General features: G+C 48.2%; 1 protein-coding gene across 3 annotated transcripts in view; it reads left to right on the forward strand.

The window, feature by feature from the left end:
• Positions 1-17,907, forward strand: part of PPP2R5D (protein phosphatase 2 regulatory subunit B'delta) — a 273,958-nt gene that overhangs the window by 66,944 nt on the left and 189,107 nt on the right. For all 3 annotated transcript variants that reach the window (XM_086925820.1, XM_086925821.1, XM_086925822.1), the window contains 2 exons: positions 1,250-1,449; positions 7,177-7,287. In XM_086925820.1, the coding sequence (XP_086781946.1) occupies positions 1,250-1,449; positions 7,177-7,287 (311 nt within the window). The remainder of the gene's footprint in view (positions 1-1,249; positions 1,450-7,176; positions 7,288-17,907) is intronic.

Consider the following 17,907-nt stretch of genomic DNA (forward strand, 5'->3'; position numbering starts at 1 on the left):
AAGCAGAGGCAGGGTGTGAGGCGAGGGCATGAGTGCGCGAGACCGTGTACACGAGCCAGGTTTCTATTATTATTTCACTCAAGTTTTTAGATAGCTCGACTCAAAAGCGAAAGCTATGCCACAGCTGGCCATAATCGGGAAACACTGCTCAGCAGCAGTTCTCAGTTTTATTTAAATCGTCTCTCACGGTGGAAAAGGACGCATTTAGTTGAGAAATAGTTACACGATTTCCTTCCCATCCCTATACAGCAACAGTTGACACACGGATCGGTGTTTCAAGTAGTTACATTATTATTTTCGTCTGAAAGGTTCCGGCAGGTCAAAGCTACCAACGTTTGAAGGGGTGCGAGCGGAAGAGACCCGGAAAACGGGGCAAATCATATAAGATTTGGCGCAACTCATACCACTTCTACGTGTTATCCCTTATTTCATGTTCACATGCAGATGGTTTGAAAAAGGAATACTGGTTCTGGTGATTATTTGGTTAAAAAGTATTCTGTGAGAATTGAGGGCATTCCTCTTTCCACTCATACAATCAATTCACATCCTTCTGGTATGCTTGCTGTCCTCTTTTTACCCACTTTCCGTACCCTCGTCCCTCATCCTTTCCTCCTCTCTCTTGTAACAGGGATCACCCCGACCAGTGCGTAATCTGTAAAAGAGTAAGTGCTGCGGCCCAAAGATTTCCTCAGAAGCCGACTGCCATCGCACTGAATGTCGGCATGCCACATATAAAAGCTGTGTTGTATTGATTCCACCTCGTGTCTCTTTAATTCGCCAACAGACACTTCTTGCCCCTTTTGTCTCACTCATGCTTTCTCCCTCTTACACTGGTTTTCCTTCTTTTTCTTCCTCCTCTTTTCCACTTCTGTGTTTTTCGCTCTCTTGCTCTGGGTCAAAGTCTGATGTGGAAAATAAGGGCCAGTCACCTTAAGTGTGTGCCTGTGGACCCCACGTACAACCACAGGGTCAAATTGTGTACTGACCTCTACCATCTTCTGCCACCCTACATACCTCTTCTTTTGCCCCATCCGTTTATGTCCTCTACTTTTATGTCATGTAATCCCCTCTTATATTTTTTAGGCCAAGCCTAACAGACTTGTGAAAGCTTACGGGGTTTACCAAGAATTTACAGGGGCTCACAGACTGACCTTGCTTGCTATTGGTTGGCTTTTCACTCATTTACTCACTTCTTCCATATGCTGTCTTTGCCAACACTGATTTAACACTGATTTCCCATCCCTTCCAGATTCTCCAACAGTTGATCGAGAAGAGCTTTTTGTCCAGAAACTGCGGCAATGTTGCGTACTGTTCGACTTCGTGTCCGACCCCCTGAGCGACCTGAAATTCAAGGAGGTGAAGCGAGCAGGGCTGAATGAGATGGTGGAGTACATTACGCACAACCGTGATGTGGTCACAGAGTCCATCTACCCAGAAGCGGTCCTCATGGTAAGAGCTGATGCTCCTTGTGTCTCTTGATGTCTGGGGATTGTAAGCAGCAAACTTTCTTGACTGGTAGTTGGTGTTTGTGGGAAAGCCCCGTCCTGCTTAGCAATTGTTACCAAATCCAAAGAAAACTGTATTTTGCCATCTTCCCGTACTCTGTGACCCCCAGTGCTGGAAGAAATTGTAATGTGAACTTTCTAACTTGCTTACTTGTGGATGTCACAGGGTGTCCATGTAAAACCCTTAATGCTGAAGGATTAGGAACCTCATGCCCAGGCTTCTGTTAAGCCGAAAGATATTCAGCTATGTGATTGATAGGTGCTTCATGAAGCGGCTGTACACTGGATAAGGAAAGCACTCGTGCTCCTGGGGATGGATCGGAAGTGCTTCATGAAGAGGCTGCACACTGGATAAGGAAAGCACTCGTGCTCCTGGGGATGGATCATAAGTGCTTCATGAAGCGGCTACGCACTGGATAAGGAAAGCACTCGTGCTCCTGGGGATTGATCATAAGTGCTTCATGAAGCGGCTGCGCACTGGATAAGGAAAGCACTCGTGCTCCTGGGGATGGATCATAAGTGCTTCATGAAGCAGCTGCGTACTGGATAAGGAAAGCACTCGTGCTCCTGGGGATGGATCATAAGTGCTTCATGAAGCGGCTACGCACTGGATCAGTTAAGCACTCGTGCTCCTGTGGAATGATCAGAAATGCCTCATGAAGTGGCTGCGCACTGGATAAGTAAAGCACTCGTGATCCTGGGGATTAATCATAAGCGCTTCATGAAGCAGCTGCGCACTGGATAAGTAGAGCACTCGTGCTCCTGGGGATTAATCATAAGCGCTTCATGAAGCAGCTGCGCACTGGATAAGTAGAGCACTCGTGCTCCTGGGGATTAATCATAAGCGCTTCATGAAGCAGCTGCGCACTGGATTAGTAAAGCACTCGTGCTTCTGGGGATTGATCATAAGTGCTTCATGAAGCGGCTGTGCACTGGATCAGTTAAGAACTCGTGCTCCTGGGGATTAATCATAAGCGCTTCATGAAGCAGCTGCGTACTGGATAAGTAGAGCACTCGTGCTCCTGGGGATTAATCATAAGCGCTTCATGAAGCAGCTGCGCACTGGATTAGTAAAGCACTCGTGCTTCTGGGGATTGATCATAAGTGCTTCATGAAGCGGCTGTGCACTGGATCAGTTAAGAACTCGTGCTCCTGGGGATTGATCATAAGTGCTTCATGAAGCAGCTGCGCACTGGATTAGTAAAGCACTCGTGCTTCTGGGGATTGATCATAAGTGCTTCATGAAGTGGCTGCGTACTGGATAAGTTAAGCACTCGTGATCCTGGGGATTGATCATAAGTGCTTCATGAAGCAGCTGCGTACTGGATAAGTTAAGCACTCGTGCTCCTGGGGATTGATCATAAGTGCTTCATGAAGCAGCTGCGCACTGGATTAGTAAAGCACTCGTGCTCCTGGGGATGGATCATAAGTGCTTCATGAAGCGGCTGTGCACTGGATCAGTTAAGCACTTGTGCGCCCTGGGATTCATCATAAGTGCTTCATGAAGAGGCTGCACACTAGATTAGTTAAGCACTCGTGCTCCTGGGGATTGATCATAAGTGCTTCATGAAGCAGCTGCGTACTGGATAAGTTAAGCACTCGTGATCCTGGGGATTGATCATAAGTGCTTCATGAAGCAGCTGCGTACTGGATAAGTTAAGCACTCGTGCTCCTGGGGATTGATCATAAGTGCTTCATGAAGCAGCTGCGCACTGGATTAGTAAAGCACTCGTGCTCCTGGGGATGGATCATAAGTGCTTCATGAAGCGGCTGCGCACTGGATTAGTAAAGCACTCGTGCTCCTGGGGATGGATCATAAGTGCTTCATGAAGAGGCTGCACACTGGATAAGGAAAGCACTCGTGCTCCTGGGGATGGATCATAAGTGCTTCATGAAGAGGCTGCACACTGGATAAGGAAAGCACTCGTGCTCCTGGGGATTGATCATAAGTGCTTCATGAAGCGGCTACGCACTGGATAAGGAAAGCACTCGTGCTCCTGGGGATTGATCATAAGTGCTTCATGAAGCGGCTGCACACTGGATAAGGAAAGCACTCGTGCTCCTGGGGATGGATCATAAGTGCTTCATGAAGCGGCTGCGCACTGGATAAGGAAAGCACTCGTGCTCCTGGGGATGGATCATAAGTGCTTCATGAAGCAGCTGCGTACTGGATAAGGAAAGCACTCGTGCTCCTGGGGATGGATCATAAGTGCTTCATGAAGCGGCTACGCACTGGATCAGTTAAGCACTCGTGCTCCTGTGGAATGATCAGAAATGCCTCATGAAGTGGCTGCGCACTGGATAAGTAAAGCACTCGTGATCCTGGGGATTAATCATAAGCGCTTCATGAAGCAGCTGCGCACTGGATAAGTAGAGCACTCGTGCTCCTGGGGATTAATCATAAGCGCTTCATGAAGCAGCTGCGCACTGGATAAGTAGAGCACTCGTGCTCCTGGGGATTAATCATAAGCGCTTCATGAAGCAGCTGCGCACTGGATTAGTAAAGCACTCGTGCTTCTGGGGATTGATCATAAGTGCTTCATGAAGCAGCTGTGCCCTGGATCAGTTAAGAACTCGTGCTCCTGGGGATTAATCATAAGCGCTTCATGAAGCAGCTGCGTACTGGATAAGTAGAGCACTCGTGCTCCTGGGGATTAATCATAAGCGCTTCATGAAGCAGCTGCGCACTGGATTAGTAAAGCACTCGTGCTTCTGGGGATTGATCATAAGTGCTTCATGAAGCGGCTGTGCACTGGATCAGTTAAGAACTCGTGCTCCTGGGGATTGATCATAAGTGCTTCATGAAGCAGCTGCGTACTGGATAAGTTAAGCACTCGTGATCCTGGGGATTGATCATAAGTGCTTCATGAAGCAGCTGCGTACTGGATAAGTTAAGCACTCGTGCTCCTGGGGATTGATCATAAGTGCTTCATGAAGCAGCTGCGCACTGGATTAGTAAAGCACTCGTGCTCCTGGGGATGGATCATAAGTGCTTCATGAAGCGGCTGTGCACTGGATCAGTTAAGCACTTGTGCGCCCTGGGATTCATCATAAGTGCTTCATGAAGAGGCTGCACACTAGATTAGTTAAGCACTCGTGCTCCTGGGGATTGATCATAAGTGCTTCATGAAGCAGCTGCGTACTGGATAAGTTAAGCACTCGTGATCCTGGGGATTGATCATAAGTGCTTCATGAAGCAGCTGCACACTGGATTAGTAAAGCACTCGTGCTCCTGGGGATGGATCATAAGTGCTTCATGAAGCGGCTGCGTACTGGATAAGTTAAGCACTCGTGATCCTGGGGATTGATCATAAGTGCTTCATGAAGCAGCTGCACACTGGATTAGTAAAGCACTCGTGCTCCTGGGGATTGATCATAAGTGCTTCATGAAGCAGCTGCGCACTGGATTAGTAAAGCACTCGTGCTCCTGGGGATGGATCATAAGTGCTTCATGAAGCGGCTGTGCACTGGATCAGTTAAGCACTTGTGCGCCCTGGGATTCATCATAAGTGCTTCATGAAGCAGCTGCGCACTGGATTAGTAAAGCACTCGTGCTTCTGGGGATTGATCATAAGTGCTTCATGAAGCGGCTGTGCACTGGATCAGTTAAGAACTCGTGCTCCTGGGGATTAATCATAAGCGCTTCATGAAGCAGCTGCGTACTGGATAAGTAGAGCACTCGTGCTCCTGGGGATTAATCATAAGCGCTTCATGAAGCAGCTGCGCACTGGATTAGTAAAGCACTCGTGCTTCTGGGGATTGATCATAAGTGCTTCATGAAGCGGCTGTGCACTGGATCAGTTAAGAACTCGTGCTCCTGGGGATTGATCATAAGTGCTTCATGAAGCAGCTGCGTACTGGATAAGTTAAGCACTCGTGATCCTGGGGATTGATCATAAGTGCTTCATGAAGCAGCTGCGTACTGGATAAGTTAAGCACTCGTGCTCCTGGGGATTGATCATAAGTGCTTCATGAAGCAGCTGCGCACTGGATTAGTAAAGCACTCGTGCTCCTGGGGATGGATCATAAGTGCTTCATGAAGCGGCTGTGCACTGGATCAGTTAAGCACTTGTGCGCCCTGGGATTCATCATAAGTGCTTCATGAAGAGGCTGCACACTAGATTAGTTAAGCACTCGTGCTCCTGGGGATTGATCATAAGTGCTTCATGAAGCAGCTGCGCACTGGATAAGTTAAGCACTCGTGATCCTGGGGATTGATCATAAGTGCTTCATGAAGCGGCTGCGTACTGGATAAGTTAAGCACTCGTGATCCTGGGGATTGATCATAAGTGCTTCATGAAGCAGCTGCACACTGGATTAGTAAAGCACTCGTGCTCCTGGGGATGGATCATAAGTGCTTCATGAAGCGGCTGCGCACTGGATTAGTAAAGCACTCGTGCTCCTGGGGATGGATCATAAGTGCTTCATGAAGCGGCTGTGCACTGGATCAGTTAAGCACTTGTGCGCCCTGGGATTCATCATAAGTGCTTCATGAAGAGTCTGCACACTGGATCAGTTAAGCACTCGTGCTCCTGGGGATGGATCAGAAGTGCTTCATGAAGAGGCTGCACACTGGATTAGTTAAGCACTCGTGATCCTGGGGATTGATCATAAGTGCTTCATGAAGCGGCTGTGCACTGGATCAGTTAAGCACTCGTGCTCCTGGGGATGGATCAGAAGTGCTTCATGAAGGGGCTGCGCACTGGATCAGTTAAGCACTCGTGCTCCTGGGGATGGATCATAAGTGCTTCATGAAGAGGCTGCGCACTGGATAAGGAAAGCACTCGTGCACCCTGGGATTCATCATAAGTGCTTCATGAAGAGGCTGCGCACTGGATAAGGAAAGCACTTGTGCGCCCTGGGGATGGATCAGAAGTGCTTCATGAAGGGGCTGCGCACTAGATAAGTAAAGCACTCGTGCTCCTGGGAGTTGCTGCACCCTAGATTCCTAAACCACTTCTACTGAGGTTGTGTGACATCCTCATAAGAGCCTGAGGCCTCTTTTAGAGTTCATGGGGGATTACTGCACCCTAGATCATTAAAGCACTTCCTCCTTCGTTGTGTGACATCTTAAGTGACTCTGTCCCTTTTACTCATTAAGCAAAGAGTTTTTTTCGTCCTGCTAATGGTTGGTGATGAGAAATGAGGGCTCGGTATTTATTTAAAGCAGAAAATACATTTCTTGCATGCATTTAAACTAAATATAAACGTAGAAATGCATTTGCTGCTATTTAACTATTGTGTGCCATGACTTATCTTTGAAAGGGTGTTGCTGTTCAACTAGTACATTCCTTGTATGCTGTTTGCAATGTTTGCCTGAGTATGCAAGTGTGGCGTACAGTAGGACAAGACCATCTCCAGCCATGATGTTAATACAGTGGGGCTCCGGATTCTGTTCTGTTGATGCAGGTGCTTCTGGCAGAGCTCCTGAAGTTGTTCTTCCATTTGAAAGAGCTGAAGTGCTGATGTGATTCGGAGAATCTCTGTAATATGCCTCTGTTGAAGTAGGTGTTTGATCCATGCTGTTGAAGCCATTGTGTGGGTGCATGTAGAGAGAATGCTTCACTGTCCTGACAAACATCTGGGGATTGTTAGAGCTGAGCGAAGCAAACTAAGATTGTCAATCGACCCTTTGAATTTTCTCTTTCTGACATGTCCAAGGTTGTCTTAGTTTTCAGTGAACTTGTTCCGCACGCTGCCGCCCTCATCCAACCCAACAGGAGCAGAGTTCGACCCTGAAGAAGACGAGCCTACTTTAGAAGCCGCCTGGCCTCACCTGCAGGTAAGCAGAGAGCAGCAGTGAGTCGGCTTGTTGTAGTGGGAGTAGGAGGCGGGGTAGAACTTCAGCCTGCTCTCTAAAGCGGTTTGTGGATTAGGACTTTTAAGCAGGCATGATTGGGCAGAGTCTGGATGGTCCTTCCCTTCTGGGCATCTTTCTGCGGTTGAGCTGGTGGTGGCAGCGATGAATACACCTCACACCTTTCAGTTGATGACTGCGTTACTCAGCTCTTTATTCCGTACAGCACGGTCTGGGGCGTGGCTGGGGTGCAGAATGTGAAAATATTGGTCTTTCTCCAGCATATAATGTCCTTGATATTTATGAGCATTTGAGTATCTGCATCCATGGTTTAGTAAAAATGTATATAGTAGTACAAACCTTTTAAGAAGTATCTTTGACCAGCTAGTACTAAGTATTCTGCATTGCTGGGGGCATCACTTTTCAAACTCCTTTGCAGAAAAAAAGGGAAATAATGGCATAGACAAGAATGTGCCCACGTTGCTTAAATGTGATCTTGTTCTTTCTAAATTAAGAAGCTGTGCTTGCCATCCAATGCTGCTTGGCCAGTCAGTCAACTAATGTTTTGGTATATATAGTAAGGGTTCATGAACACACACGGGCGACTCTTTATTCTTAAAAATGTGATCTCTAATTATTTCTCATCTTTAGTCACTGGTCACACTTTCCTTTATTGCATGTCCTGAAGGTTGGGAGTTTTACTTTCTTTTCATGTCTGAGGCAGTCTCTTCTCTTCAGTGTTCTCTGATCTGGTGTTATTCCTGCAGTGATGGAAGAAGTCCTGGAATACAGTTGCAGTTTGTCTAGTCTGACTACTACAGTCTTACTCAGTTCATCAGTCTCGGATTTGTTAGGAGTCGTCCTACAGAGTTTTGATGAGACAAGAAGATGTAAGCTTAGTTTTCTGGGAAAGCTTCCAAATTAGTTGACACAAGGTCCCTTCACAGCACAAGCACTTGGCCAGGTGTTCTCCGTCTCCTCCTTTTAACTTGTGTGATCTTCTGAAGCTCAAAAAAAGTCCTTCAGAGAAGTACAGTCATCACTGCAATTCTAACACTCCACATACATCAGCGCTGTCCTTTTCCTCTGCATATGGACTGGGACTCTCCAACAACCCACTTGTGCCCTTCAGTGTCAACCCTTTGCTGGGCCATTTCAGTAAAGTTTTCAGGCCTCGCCTCTCACAATCTTCCCACAGTCACAGACCGTATAACTTTCCTCCTTGACTCCTCTTCTATTTGTGCAAACATGCACTGTGCAAGAAAAAATGGAAAACAATATGAAAAAAGATAATAAGTGTGGCCCAGCAACCCAGATACACCAGCCCAGGAGTTGAAGTGCATTCCCTCTTCAGGCCACGGTCCCCATGTAATTAGAGTAAGTGCTGTCACTCAGTCTGCAGGAGCCAATGGATGAAGTGGACTGACAGATTCCCCAATGGTATATGCTGTGATGTATAGAAACAAAATGTGCATAACCCTTGGACAGACTACAGCATGAAGTGGGCCGACTACGAGACCCTGTGTATATGTGTTGTATTTTGAGTTTGGGGAGACAGCTAATGCTGTCTAAAGGGCAGTTGTAAAAAACCGAGTGGAAGATGGTAGGGAGCCAGTACTGAACATGGTTCTAGCCTTCCTCGTCCCAGTTCGCTTTTTCTTCTGCAATTCAGTGTGTAACTTTTGAATAAAATTATGTTTGAGTTAATGCTGCAGAAACTGTCCATTACATAGAAAGATGGTGATCTTTTTGTCTTGTTTAGACGCTCCTTCCATTCCGTATGATTCTGATCTTTGAGGGGACACATTCTGTCGAAAGAAAGCTCCAAATACACTGAAACCATAAGCTATATTTAGTTGTCTTTTGTTTCATCAACTGCGCCTACTATCTGCAGGCACCTGCAAGAGTCTAATATGAGGTTTATTGTATTTGCTACGATGCGTTTATATATTGCTGGACTCTCGGTGAAGAGTGATAGTTTAGGAAGGGAGCACTCGTGAAACTTTCCATGCGCAATGGGAAGCCCCAGGCATCTGAACCATGGGCCAAGGTCTGCAGTCACAGCTACGTTTGTAAGCAAATCTTAACTGACTTGATGAGAGAGAACAGGTGACCAAGCTGTGCGGCTGAAAATAAATCCTGCAGCGGGGTTGGTTCTACAAAGCCAAGCCGGTAAATCTTGAAGGTGTCCTGAGAAAAACATCCAATCACCCGTTGCTTTGTTCATTGGTCAACTTTTACTTACTGTTTTCAGCACCAAATGTGAATTCAAAAGCAGGAGAGAAGAGGAGGCAGCTGCAGCCAAAACAGACCTCAAGCTTTGAATGCGCAGCAAATGTGGCAAGGTTAGAGCAATATTTACAGCCCTGTTTACAACAGAGCTCTGTAAACCACGAGCACTGGTCTCCAGGGCTCCAGGTTAAAGGAAGAAATAGTGCTCTCAAGCTCCGAGTAACAACACCTGTAACAGGGGCCGTTCTTGAAAATGGGTAGAGCTTTTAAAGCCTGTGTCCTGAATACAGCATGTCTTGCCGAGACAGTGCATGCGCTGCCTAGGTGAGAACTAAAAATAATTTCCATTGGCTCCTGCCATTTGGGCAAATCCCCGATGGTATAAATAGCCGATCCATCCCTCCTTTTTAGATCCTAGTTCATGCTTTCTACTCGACCACAATAAATTAAAAATAAAATAAATCCTAGTAGGATACCTTCCTATCTCTCTTTACAGCCCCTGTGTCTTCACTGTGGGAGTGATCCGTCTACAGCTACTGCAGTCTCTTTAGTTGTCAGAACTTGACAGAGTGCACGCGTTTCAGGATGTCAGTTATTGAATGGACAGGCTTGGGCGCCAACCTCCAATAAAGAGAGATTGTACTAGTCGGAGACCAGAATAGAATTCATGCACTTCCAAGATGGCTGCCAAAATTCAGCGCTCTGGTCTGTGCTCTAGTGTTGTCGACCTAGAGGCAACCAAAGAATGTACAGCCCGCTCGCCCTCAGCTCAGCGCACTTTATCTGAAGTAATTCAGCGTTCAACAGAGTTCTTGGGTTTCGCTGCTAAAGTTAGTCCGGGTAGAGTAGACGTGTTATTTAGCAGTTGTTTAGTTCCTTTGTGTGAATATTTTTAAAACAAAACAGCAAGCTTATCACATTGTGCCACAGGTGCAGAGCAACATTTTAATTAGACTGAAGCAGAAGAGTTCTATCCCATGAGCACAGAAAATAAAACCATGCATCGTGTTCTGAGTTGTGCAAACTTGGAAATAAAGGTGCAGACTACAAAGCGATAATGTCTAACCGAAAAAACTGGCTGCATGGCACATTCTCGCAATAGGGTAAACGTGCAAACTATTAGAAAATGATGCTAAGTTAAAAAGAAAAAGCTAAAATGGAGTCTAAAACGTATGCTACATTACACTAATATGTCCTGCTTATTTGAAGAAATGTTTTTCTATAATAGTATTTTTTTTGGCGAAAAGAACACATTTTTGTAATCAGTTGGTCCTATTCTGAACTTATATTTGCCTGAAACGTTGTTTGTTCTCCACCATAAATGTTCCACGTGACAAAGTTAATTTTTGTGGGCGCTTGTTTGTTGATATTCCATGGGCATTTTTTGAGGCATTTAGTAACACATTTGGAGTCGAGTAGGGCAGATTACCAGCTGCCTCCGATAGCTACTTGGAAGAAGCCGTGCCTTGAGACGCCGCTGAACACTGTTGTGGAAAGCTTGTCTCTGAGCAAATTTGCCGTAGCAGTTACGTCAACTTTATTTCGTTCATGGAGAAGACCCTAGTTTTGTTTAATGTCCCATTCCTCGCTGGTAGTGATATGCAGAAATTAATATGATGATGATCCGGCCAGGGGCAAGAAAGAACTGATGGAGAACTTAAGCGTAACTTCTAGAACCAAACCTGGTCGGAGTCTGTCCTTCACATGTGCACGTTCATTAATTGCTTGAGTTGTGTTTAATGAGGTTATGGCACAAAGCCCGCCCATCTTTAGTTCTCACCAAGACATTATCCGCCCAATAATAAGGTCAATTATTACCAACAGATGTTAAAAATTGGTTATTAACCAGAACATTCAAGCGGGAAGGAATATGTGAGTAAAATTGACGGAGTCAATGATTCATGATGCAGCATAATCAAAAGCAGTTCAGTGTGTTTAAAGGAACACGCCGGTTATGTCTTTGAAGTAATGCCATCTCTCACAATTTTCGCTTCCCACCTCCCATTTTATTTTCTGATCTGGTTTGAAAAAGCAGCTGTAACCCTCCAGAATGGTCGGGAACACGTCTGCTGCTGACATGCCAGTCATGTTTCACTCAACAACAGCAGAACACCAGTCTTGTTATTAGAAAGTAGATCACAAAAATCACTTTTGTGCTTTACCATGGATCAAGTTTTTAAGCTTGTGGCAAGGCGAGGTGCTTAATAGCATACCTGGTGTGTGCTTTTTGTAAATCAATATGGTCTGCAAATGTGCCCACTTGTTCCAATCTCAGTCGCAAATCATTGGAGTTGAAAGAAGTTGTAAGGCCAATAGCTGCTTGGAGAAATGTTATGTTATGTTAAATTAATTTATTGAGCGCGCTAACACCATTAGGTTCCTTGGCGCTAAACAGAGGGAGCAGGGAGGAGAGACAGAAAGTAACATAACAGAGGATAACAACTAATTATACGCTTCAATGAAAAGGTGCGTTCTAAGGGAAGATCTGAATCTGGAGTAGGGGGAGGACAGCCTAAGAGAAAGGGGTAAGGAGTTCCAGAAAGACGGGGCTAAAAATGAAAACCTAAGGCCGCCGTGTTTCTTCCGCTTGAATCTAGGGACGGAAAGCAGAGCCATTTGGGATGACCGAAGGGTGCGGGAGGGAACATACTGATGAAGCAAGGAAGAGATGAAGAGGGGGCTGTGGCCAGTGAGGGATTTAGAAATGATGCAACCAAGCTTAAATTTACAGCGGGCAGAAACCGGAAGCCAATGGAGACTTTTTAGAAGAGGTCGGACGTGTTGATCTCTGGGCTGATGGTATATCAGGCGAGCAGCCTGATTTTGGATCAACTGGAGTCTCCTGAGTTGGTATGCAGGAATGTCTACGTATAGTGCATTTGCGTAGTCAAGCCTGGACATGACTAACGCAAGCAGGGCCATAGTAAGGGCATCGGTGGTAAGTAGGCAAGAGATTTTACGTATTTTCCTGAGCTGGAAGTGTCTTGAGGAAACTACAGCGCTAATCTGGGGTGTCATAGAAAGGTCGTTGCTTATGACAACTCCCAGACTTTTTGCTGAGTTGACGGGGCAGGGGGGGCTGCCAAGACTGGCAGGCCAAAAGGAAGAGTGCCAGGGATTGGAGGGTCCCCCGACAAGAACCAACTCGGTCTTGTCGGGGTTGAGTTTCAGATGGTTTGTGCCCATCCAATCGCTGATAAAACAGAGGGTGTTTTGGAAAGTGGAGATGGATTCATCCCCGGAGTCAATAGTGAAGACCAGTTGAATGTCATCCGCGTAGTTGAACACGGAGACATTAAATCTACGGAGGGAGCGGATTAGCGGGACCAGGTATAAATTAAAAAGGAGAGGGGATAAGGAAGAGCCTTGTGGGACGCCACAGGTCACCTCAACTTGAGAAGCAGAGAACTGGGACAGCCTGACAGCTTGATGGCGATGGGTCAGGAAAGAGCGAACCCAGTCCAGGGCAGTACCCTGGATGCCAGCCTCTCTGACACGGTCGACCAAGATATCATGGTCGACCGTGTCAAAGGCGGCCGACAGGTCCAGAAGGATCAGGGCCTGACAGGTGTTAGAGTCGGCACCCCTGCGCAGTTCGTCCATCACAGAGAGGATGACTGCTTCTGTGGAATGCGCAGGTCTAAACCCAGCCTGCTGGGGGTCCAAAACACAAGAGTCTTCTACAAAAGAGGTAAGGGTTTGAGTGACATGGGACTCCAGGACTTTGCTGAGGAAGGGAAGGAGGGAGATGGGGCGATAGTTGCTCATGATGGACGGGTCAGCCGAGGGTTTTTTCAGAATGGCGACCACCTCTGCCCGTTTGAAGGATCCCGGGACCACCCCCGTAGTCAGAGAGTTGTTTAAAAGGGCTAGGGGGGGGTCCGGGCAGGAAGTGAAGGCTTCCCGCAGGGCCGAGGGGGGGCAACAGTCGCTAGGAGAGCCAGAGGAAACTTTGAGCAAGAGGGGGAGAAAATTATCTTTCGAAATGAGGGGGAACTGGGTTAGGGTGTGAGTGTTGGGGTGATGGGGGGTGCTTGGGAGGGGAGGGGCAGATGAGGCGTGAGCAGAGATGCTGGTTTTGATTTTGACAATTTTGTCCACAAAGAATTGATTCAGGGAATCACACAGAGGCTGAGAGGGGAGGGGAGCAATGGTGACTCTCGCCGAGTTAGATAGTTCCTCAACAATAGAGAAAATATCTTTGGACTTGTTAGTGGAGTTCAAGATCTTGTTGAAGTAGCTGGATTTAGCCCGGGCTATAGCAGACTTGTACTCCCTCAGCTGAGAAGAGAAGATCACTTTTGTCTCGGGGGCATATCCTCGACGCCAGCGCCTTTCGGCCTGACGGAGGCTGAGTTTCAGTGCCTTGAGTTCCTCGGTGAACCACCTATGGGCGTCGTGGCGTCTTAACAGGTTTAAGAGGTGCCACCGAGTCAGCGGCGGAAACAAGCCATTGGGTGAGGTTCTCGGACTGAGAGTCAATGGAAATGGTAGGTCCCGTAATGGGAGGGGCAGATGAGCTCAGGAGGGAGGTAAATATATTGAGGTCGGCCTTGTTCCAGTTACATGCCAAGAAGTTAGATTCTCGAATGGTGGTGACCGGGGGGGGCTTGGCAAGGGAGAAGGTGATGAGTAAGTGGTCTGACCAGAGGCAGGGAAGAATAAGGGGAGTAGAGATGTCTAGGGAGGAAGTACAAACTTGGTCCAAGATATGACCTTTAACGTGCGTGGGTGTGTGTATATGTTGGGTTCAATTGAGGCCCAGCATAAGGTCAGAGAAGGCGAGTGAATCAGAGGTTTCATGGGGGTCCGACGGCCAATAATTGAAGTCACCTAGGACCAGTACATTGGTGTTGTTAATGGTCACCTGGGAGATAAGCTCACCAAACTGGACTGAGAAATTGGGCATAGGTTGAGGAGGGCGGTAGGTTAAGACACATATAAGAGAGGACCCAGGTTGCTCCAGTCTAAGTACAAGACAATCGGTCATGGGGATACTGGGGGTGGGCACAGGGGAGAACCGAATTGAGTGCCTGATGATGGCTGCAACCCCGCCGCCCACTTTGCCAGAGGGGCGTTTGGCTTGCAGTATGTAATATCCCGAAGGGATGGCCGCCAGGATGTCAGGGGAGGAGTCATCTGTGAGCCAGGTCTCGGACAGGAACAAGATGTGAGGCTGTTCCGATCCTAAAAGATAGAAGATGTCAGATTGATGGCTGACCAGAGACCGAGTGTTAAGGTACATCACAGATAAGGGGGAGTTCGGGGCTAGTACCGAGGTAGAAGTGCAAGTTTTGCCTGCCAGGTCAGGGGGCCTGTGTGTGGGAGATGACAAAATGATCTCGGGGAAAGATTGCCTGGGTGCGGGCAGGCCGCATACGGCGTGGCTGACAGAGGGCTCGGGGGAAGGGAGTACGGGGTCGTGAAGTGAAATAATGGATGAACGGGGATAAATGAGGCGGGGGGCAGAGTGACATGCCCCGTGCCCCGGCCTGCCGCGGACGGGCGCAGACGGGCTTAACTCAGGCGCAACTCCGGCACGCCTCCGTCGCGCCCGCTGCGCTCGTCTGCTGCGCTGACACATATTGGCCGTTTAAATAGGGGCGGGACGAGGGTGGAGTGTCAGGGAAGCTTCATGCAGATTGAAGCCCAAGCAAAGATGGCGCCCGCTGCCGCTAGGAACCCGCGATTACAAACAGCCCCCAGCCAGCCGCTCACCTCTGGAAGCAGAAACTGAAGTTAATGACCTGCACAACAAAAGGTAGGGTGAAATATGCAATATTAAAAACAGTGCGCTAAAAAAGACGCCGCCGCTCGCATTCAGCGGGGCGAGATGCAAGAAATACGAAGAGAGGCTCTCTCTCGCTCTCAACTCTCTCAATGTCTGCAAAGCAAGCCCTCTGCCACCGGGCTGTCTGCCAAACACCAATAGCAGCTGAAGCTGCCGTAGCAAGCGGGCTTTGGTCTCAGACGGGAGCAGGCAGCATTAAGCGTGCCGCTGGTGCGCCCGCTGCATGAACGCTGCTTCGTGTAGCTCATTACTCACTGCTACCATACGCCCGCCTGTTACTCACAGGTAATGGTCATTCCATGTGCAGAACATCAAGCTAGTGAAATCCCAGAAATCCTTAAAAATACTTAGCAGTAGGCCCATTCAAGCATGTTGATATAGGTGGGATGGAGTTAAAATACTGATATAGGTGGGATGGAGTTAAAATACAATGCTAGTTGTTAGTGAAACTTTAAAGAATCTGAGCAGTAAAATTAAAACAAGGTTGAAATAGCCGTACTATGGTGGCGCTGAATTAAAATGAAAATCTGATAGAGGCATCTAGCTGCAGATTCCTTATCTTAGAATATCCTCCAGGCGCCAGTCTGGATCCAGAGATTTTTCAGCAATACCTATGTGTGCCAGGGGGTGGTGTCACCTGGCTCCGCCCTGATGTCGTCCACAGATATGACCTCAGTGGAGCCATTTAAGTTTTCCCGTGTCACAACGCAGAGCCACAATTAAAACTTAGTGTTAGAACAGTGTGTAGGAGGGTGGATATCTGACTATGGTTACCCCCAACTTTTTGCCTGGTGTTTTGCTGGTTTTCCGACTTAGTTGACCTGGGACCCTGCTATTCAGGGCCCCAGGCCCACTGATCTCTCTCTAAAATGGATTCCATGTACCTTAGGTACATATCTAATTGGATACTGAGTCACCTTATCAGTCCCTGTACAGTGTACCTTAGGTACCCAGGGTATAGGTGTACCCAGGGCCTACCAGGGGCTGCAGCATGTATTATGCCACCCCTGGCTGGCCATCTAAATCTGACACAACTGGCTGCACGACAGCTGGGGCAAGGTGGTGTAATCACCCTTTGCTTTAGATATAGTATACCTATATCTAACCCTAAAATGGACACATGTATTCCTATCAGTCACTCCTATGGCAGGCCTTAACAATCCTGAAGGCAGAGTGCTTGGAATTATGTGAGATGGTGCTCTGGCATGAGCTGAGCCCGTCTGCAGCTTGCGGAACCAAGTCCTAATAGCTGTTCCATGATAACGCGTACCATATACTCTTAAGTGCCTTATAATCCTCGCGGTTATTTGCCAACTTTGGTATCGCTTTATCAAAACATGTCGAGTAAGGTGTCATACGAATTGGAATACTAACCCCTCGCCAATTCTGGCGACGGGGTTAGCATTCCACCCTTCTAGAGGGACACGACATGTATGTAACTGTGAACCCCGGTTAAAGTTAACTCGAGCCTCAGCATCACAAAATGGATGCTGCCACCACAGACACAAGTCTGGCCTCCTGCTGCTGGGAGTCCTTCCAGCGAGGAGAGCTTGGACAAAGGGTTTCCTGTCAGGGGCGGTGCTAGCACCATCCCAGACAGGGTTTTGTGTATCCAAGGTAGGCAGGGCTGAATAGGAAGGTGACTGCAAGTGGCACCCCGGTGCTCACTATGCATCTGCCGGCTTGAACCAGTTCCAGGGGCACACCAGCCCCCGAGCTGGGGAAAGTCCGGACAGGGGAGAGGGGTGTAACCACCCCCCTTCCTGGTCCCACCCATGGGCAGGACCTAGTCCCGTACCAGCCCCTTTCTTTAGAATAAAGGTGGGAGCGGGGACCCTTCCAGATTAGATCATCTTTGAATCCTGAAACTACTTTCTACGAAAGGAACTCTTGACTTCTTCTCAAGATTTCTCCCTTGTGACTAAGGAGTAGTCACCCTGCAGCAGCAGGCACCACCTAAGTATCTTGCGGTTTGCTGAAACGTCCTTCCTCCGGAACCAGACTGCCCAGCTCGACGAGACCCGGACTCCCTGCCCTCTCTGACCTCAACCTGCCTCTACAGCACAGCTGAGAACCGTAGGTGCGACGAGACCAGAGGACCCGGTGGTCATCAGAACCAGCATGACACTGAACCAGCACGACCACCGAGGGACCCTCGAGTGGGTGCACTGGGGTAAGAGAAGCCCCAACCCCAAGCAGCACGAGCACCGAAGTCCAGCCCCCCAGCATCCACAAGATCTGCGTGGGGCCCTTTTGCTCCTGGGTTGCTGCTACGTTGTCCGGTCACTAGCCCGTTGGCTAGTGACCCTCCAGACGACGTCCTACGTTTGTTTCACCGCTGGTCTAGCTCCTCTAGACTGGCCCTAGTCTCCTCCTGAAGGGGACCTTCCTCGGACCCTCCTGGCCCACTCAAGACGCCATTTTGTGTCGCCACGTGGGCTTGCCGTAGCCAAGGCTTGTTGCCTCCTTCACCGGATCCAGCATCGCCAGCAGCAGACATCCGACGTGGGACAGCTCGCAGACCTCCAGCCTGGTCGACATCAGCGCCCCTGGTCCGTGCAGCAGCAGAATCCAGTGTCACC

This window comes from Lissotriton vulgaris, chromosome 6 (genome assembly GCF_964263255.1).
Source record: "Lissotriton vulgaris chromosome 6, aLisVul1.2, whole genome shotgun sequence".
In the NCBI taxonomy this organism is placed as follows: Eukaryota; Metazoa; Chordata; class Amphibia; order Caudata; family Salamandridae; genus Lissotriton; species Lissotriton vulgaris.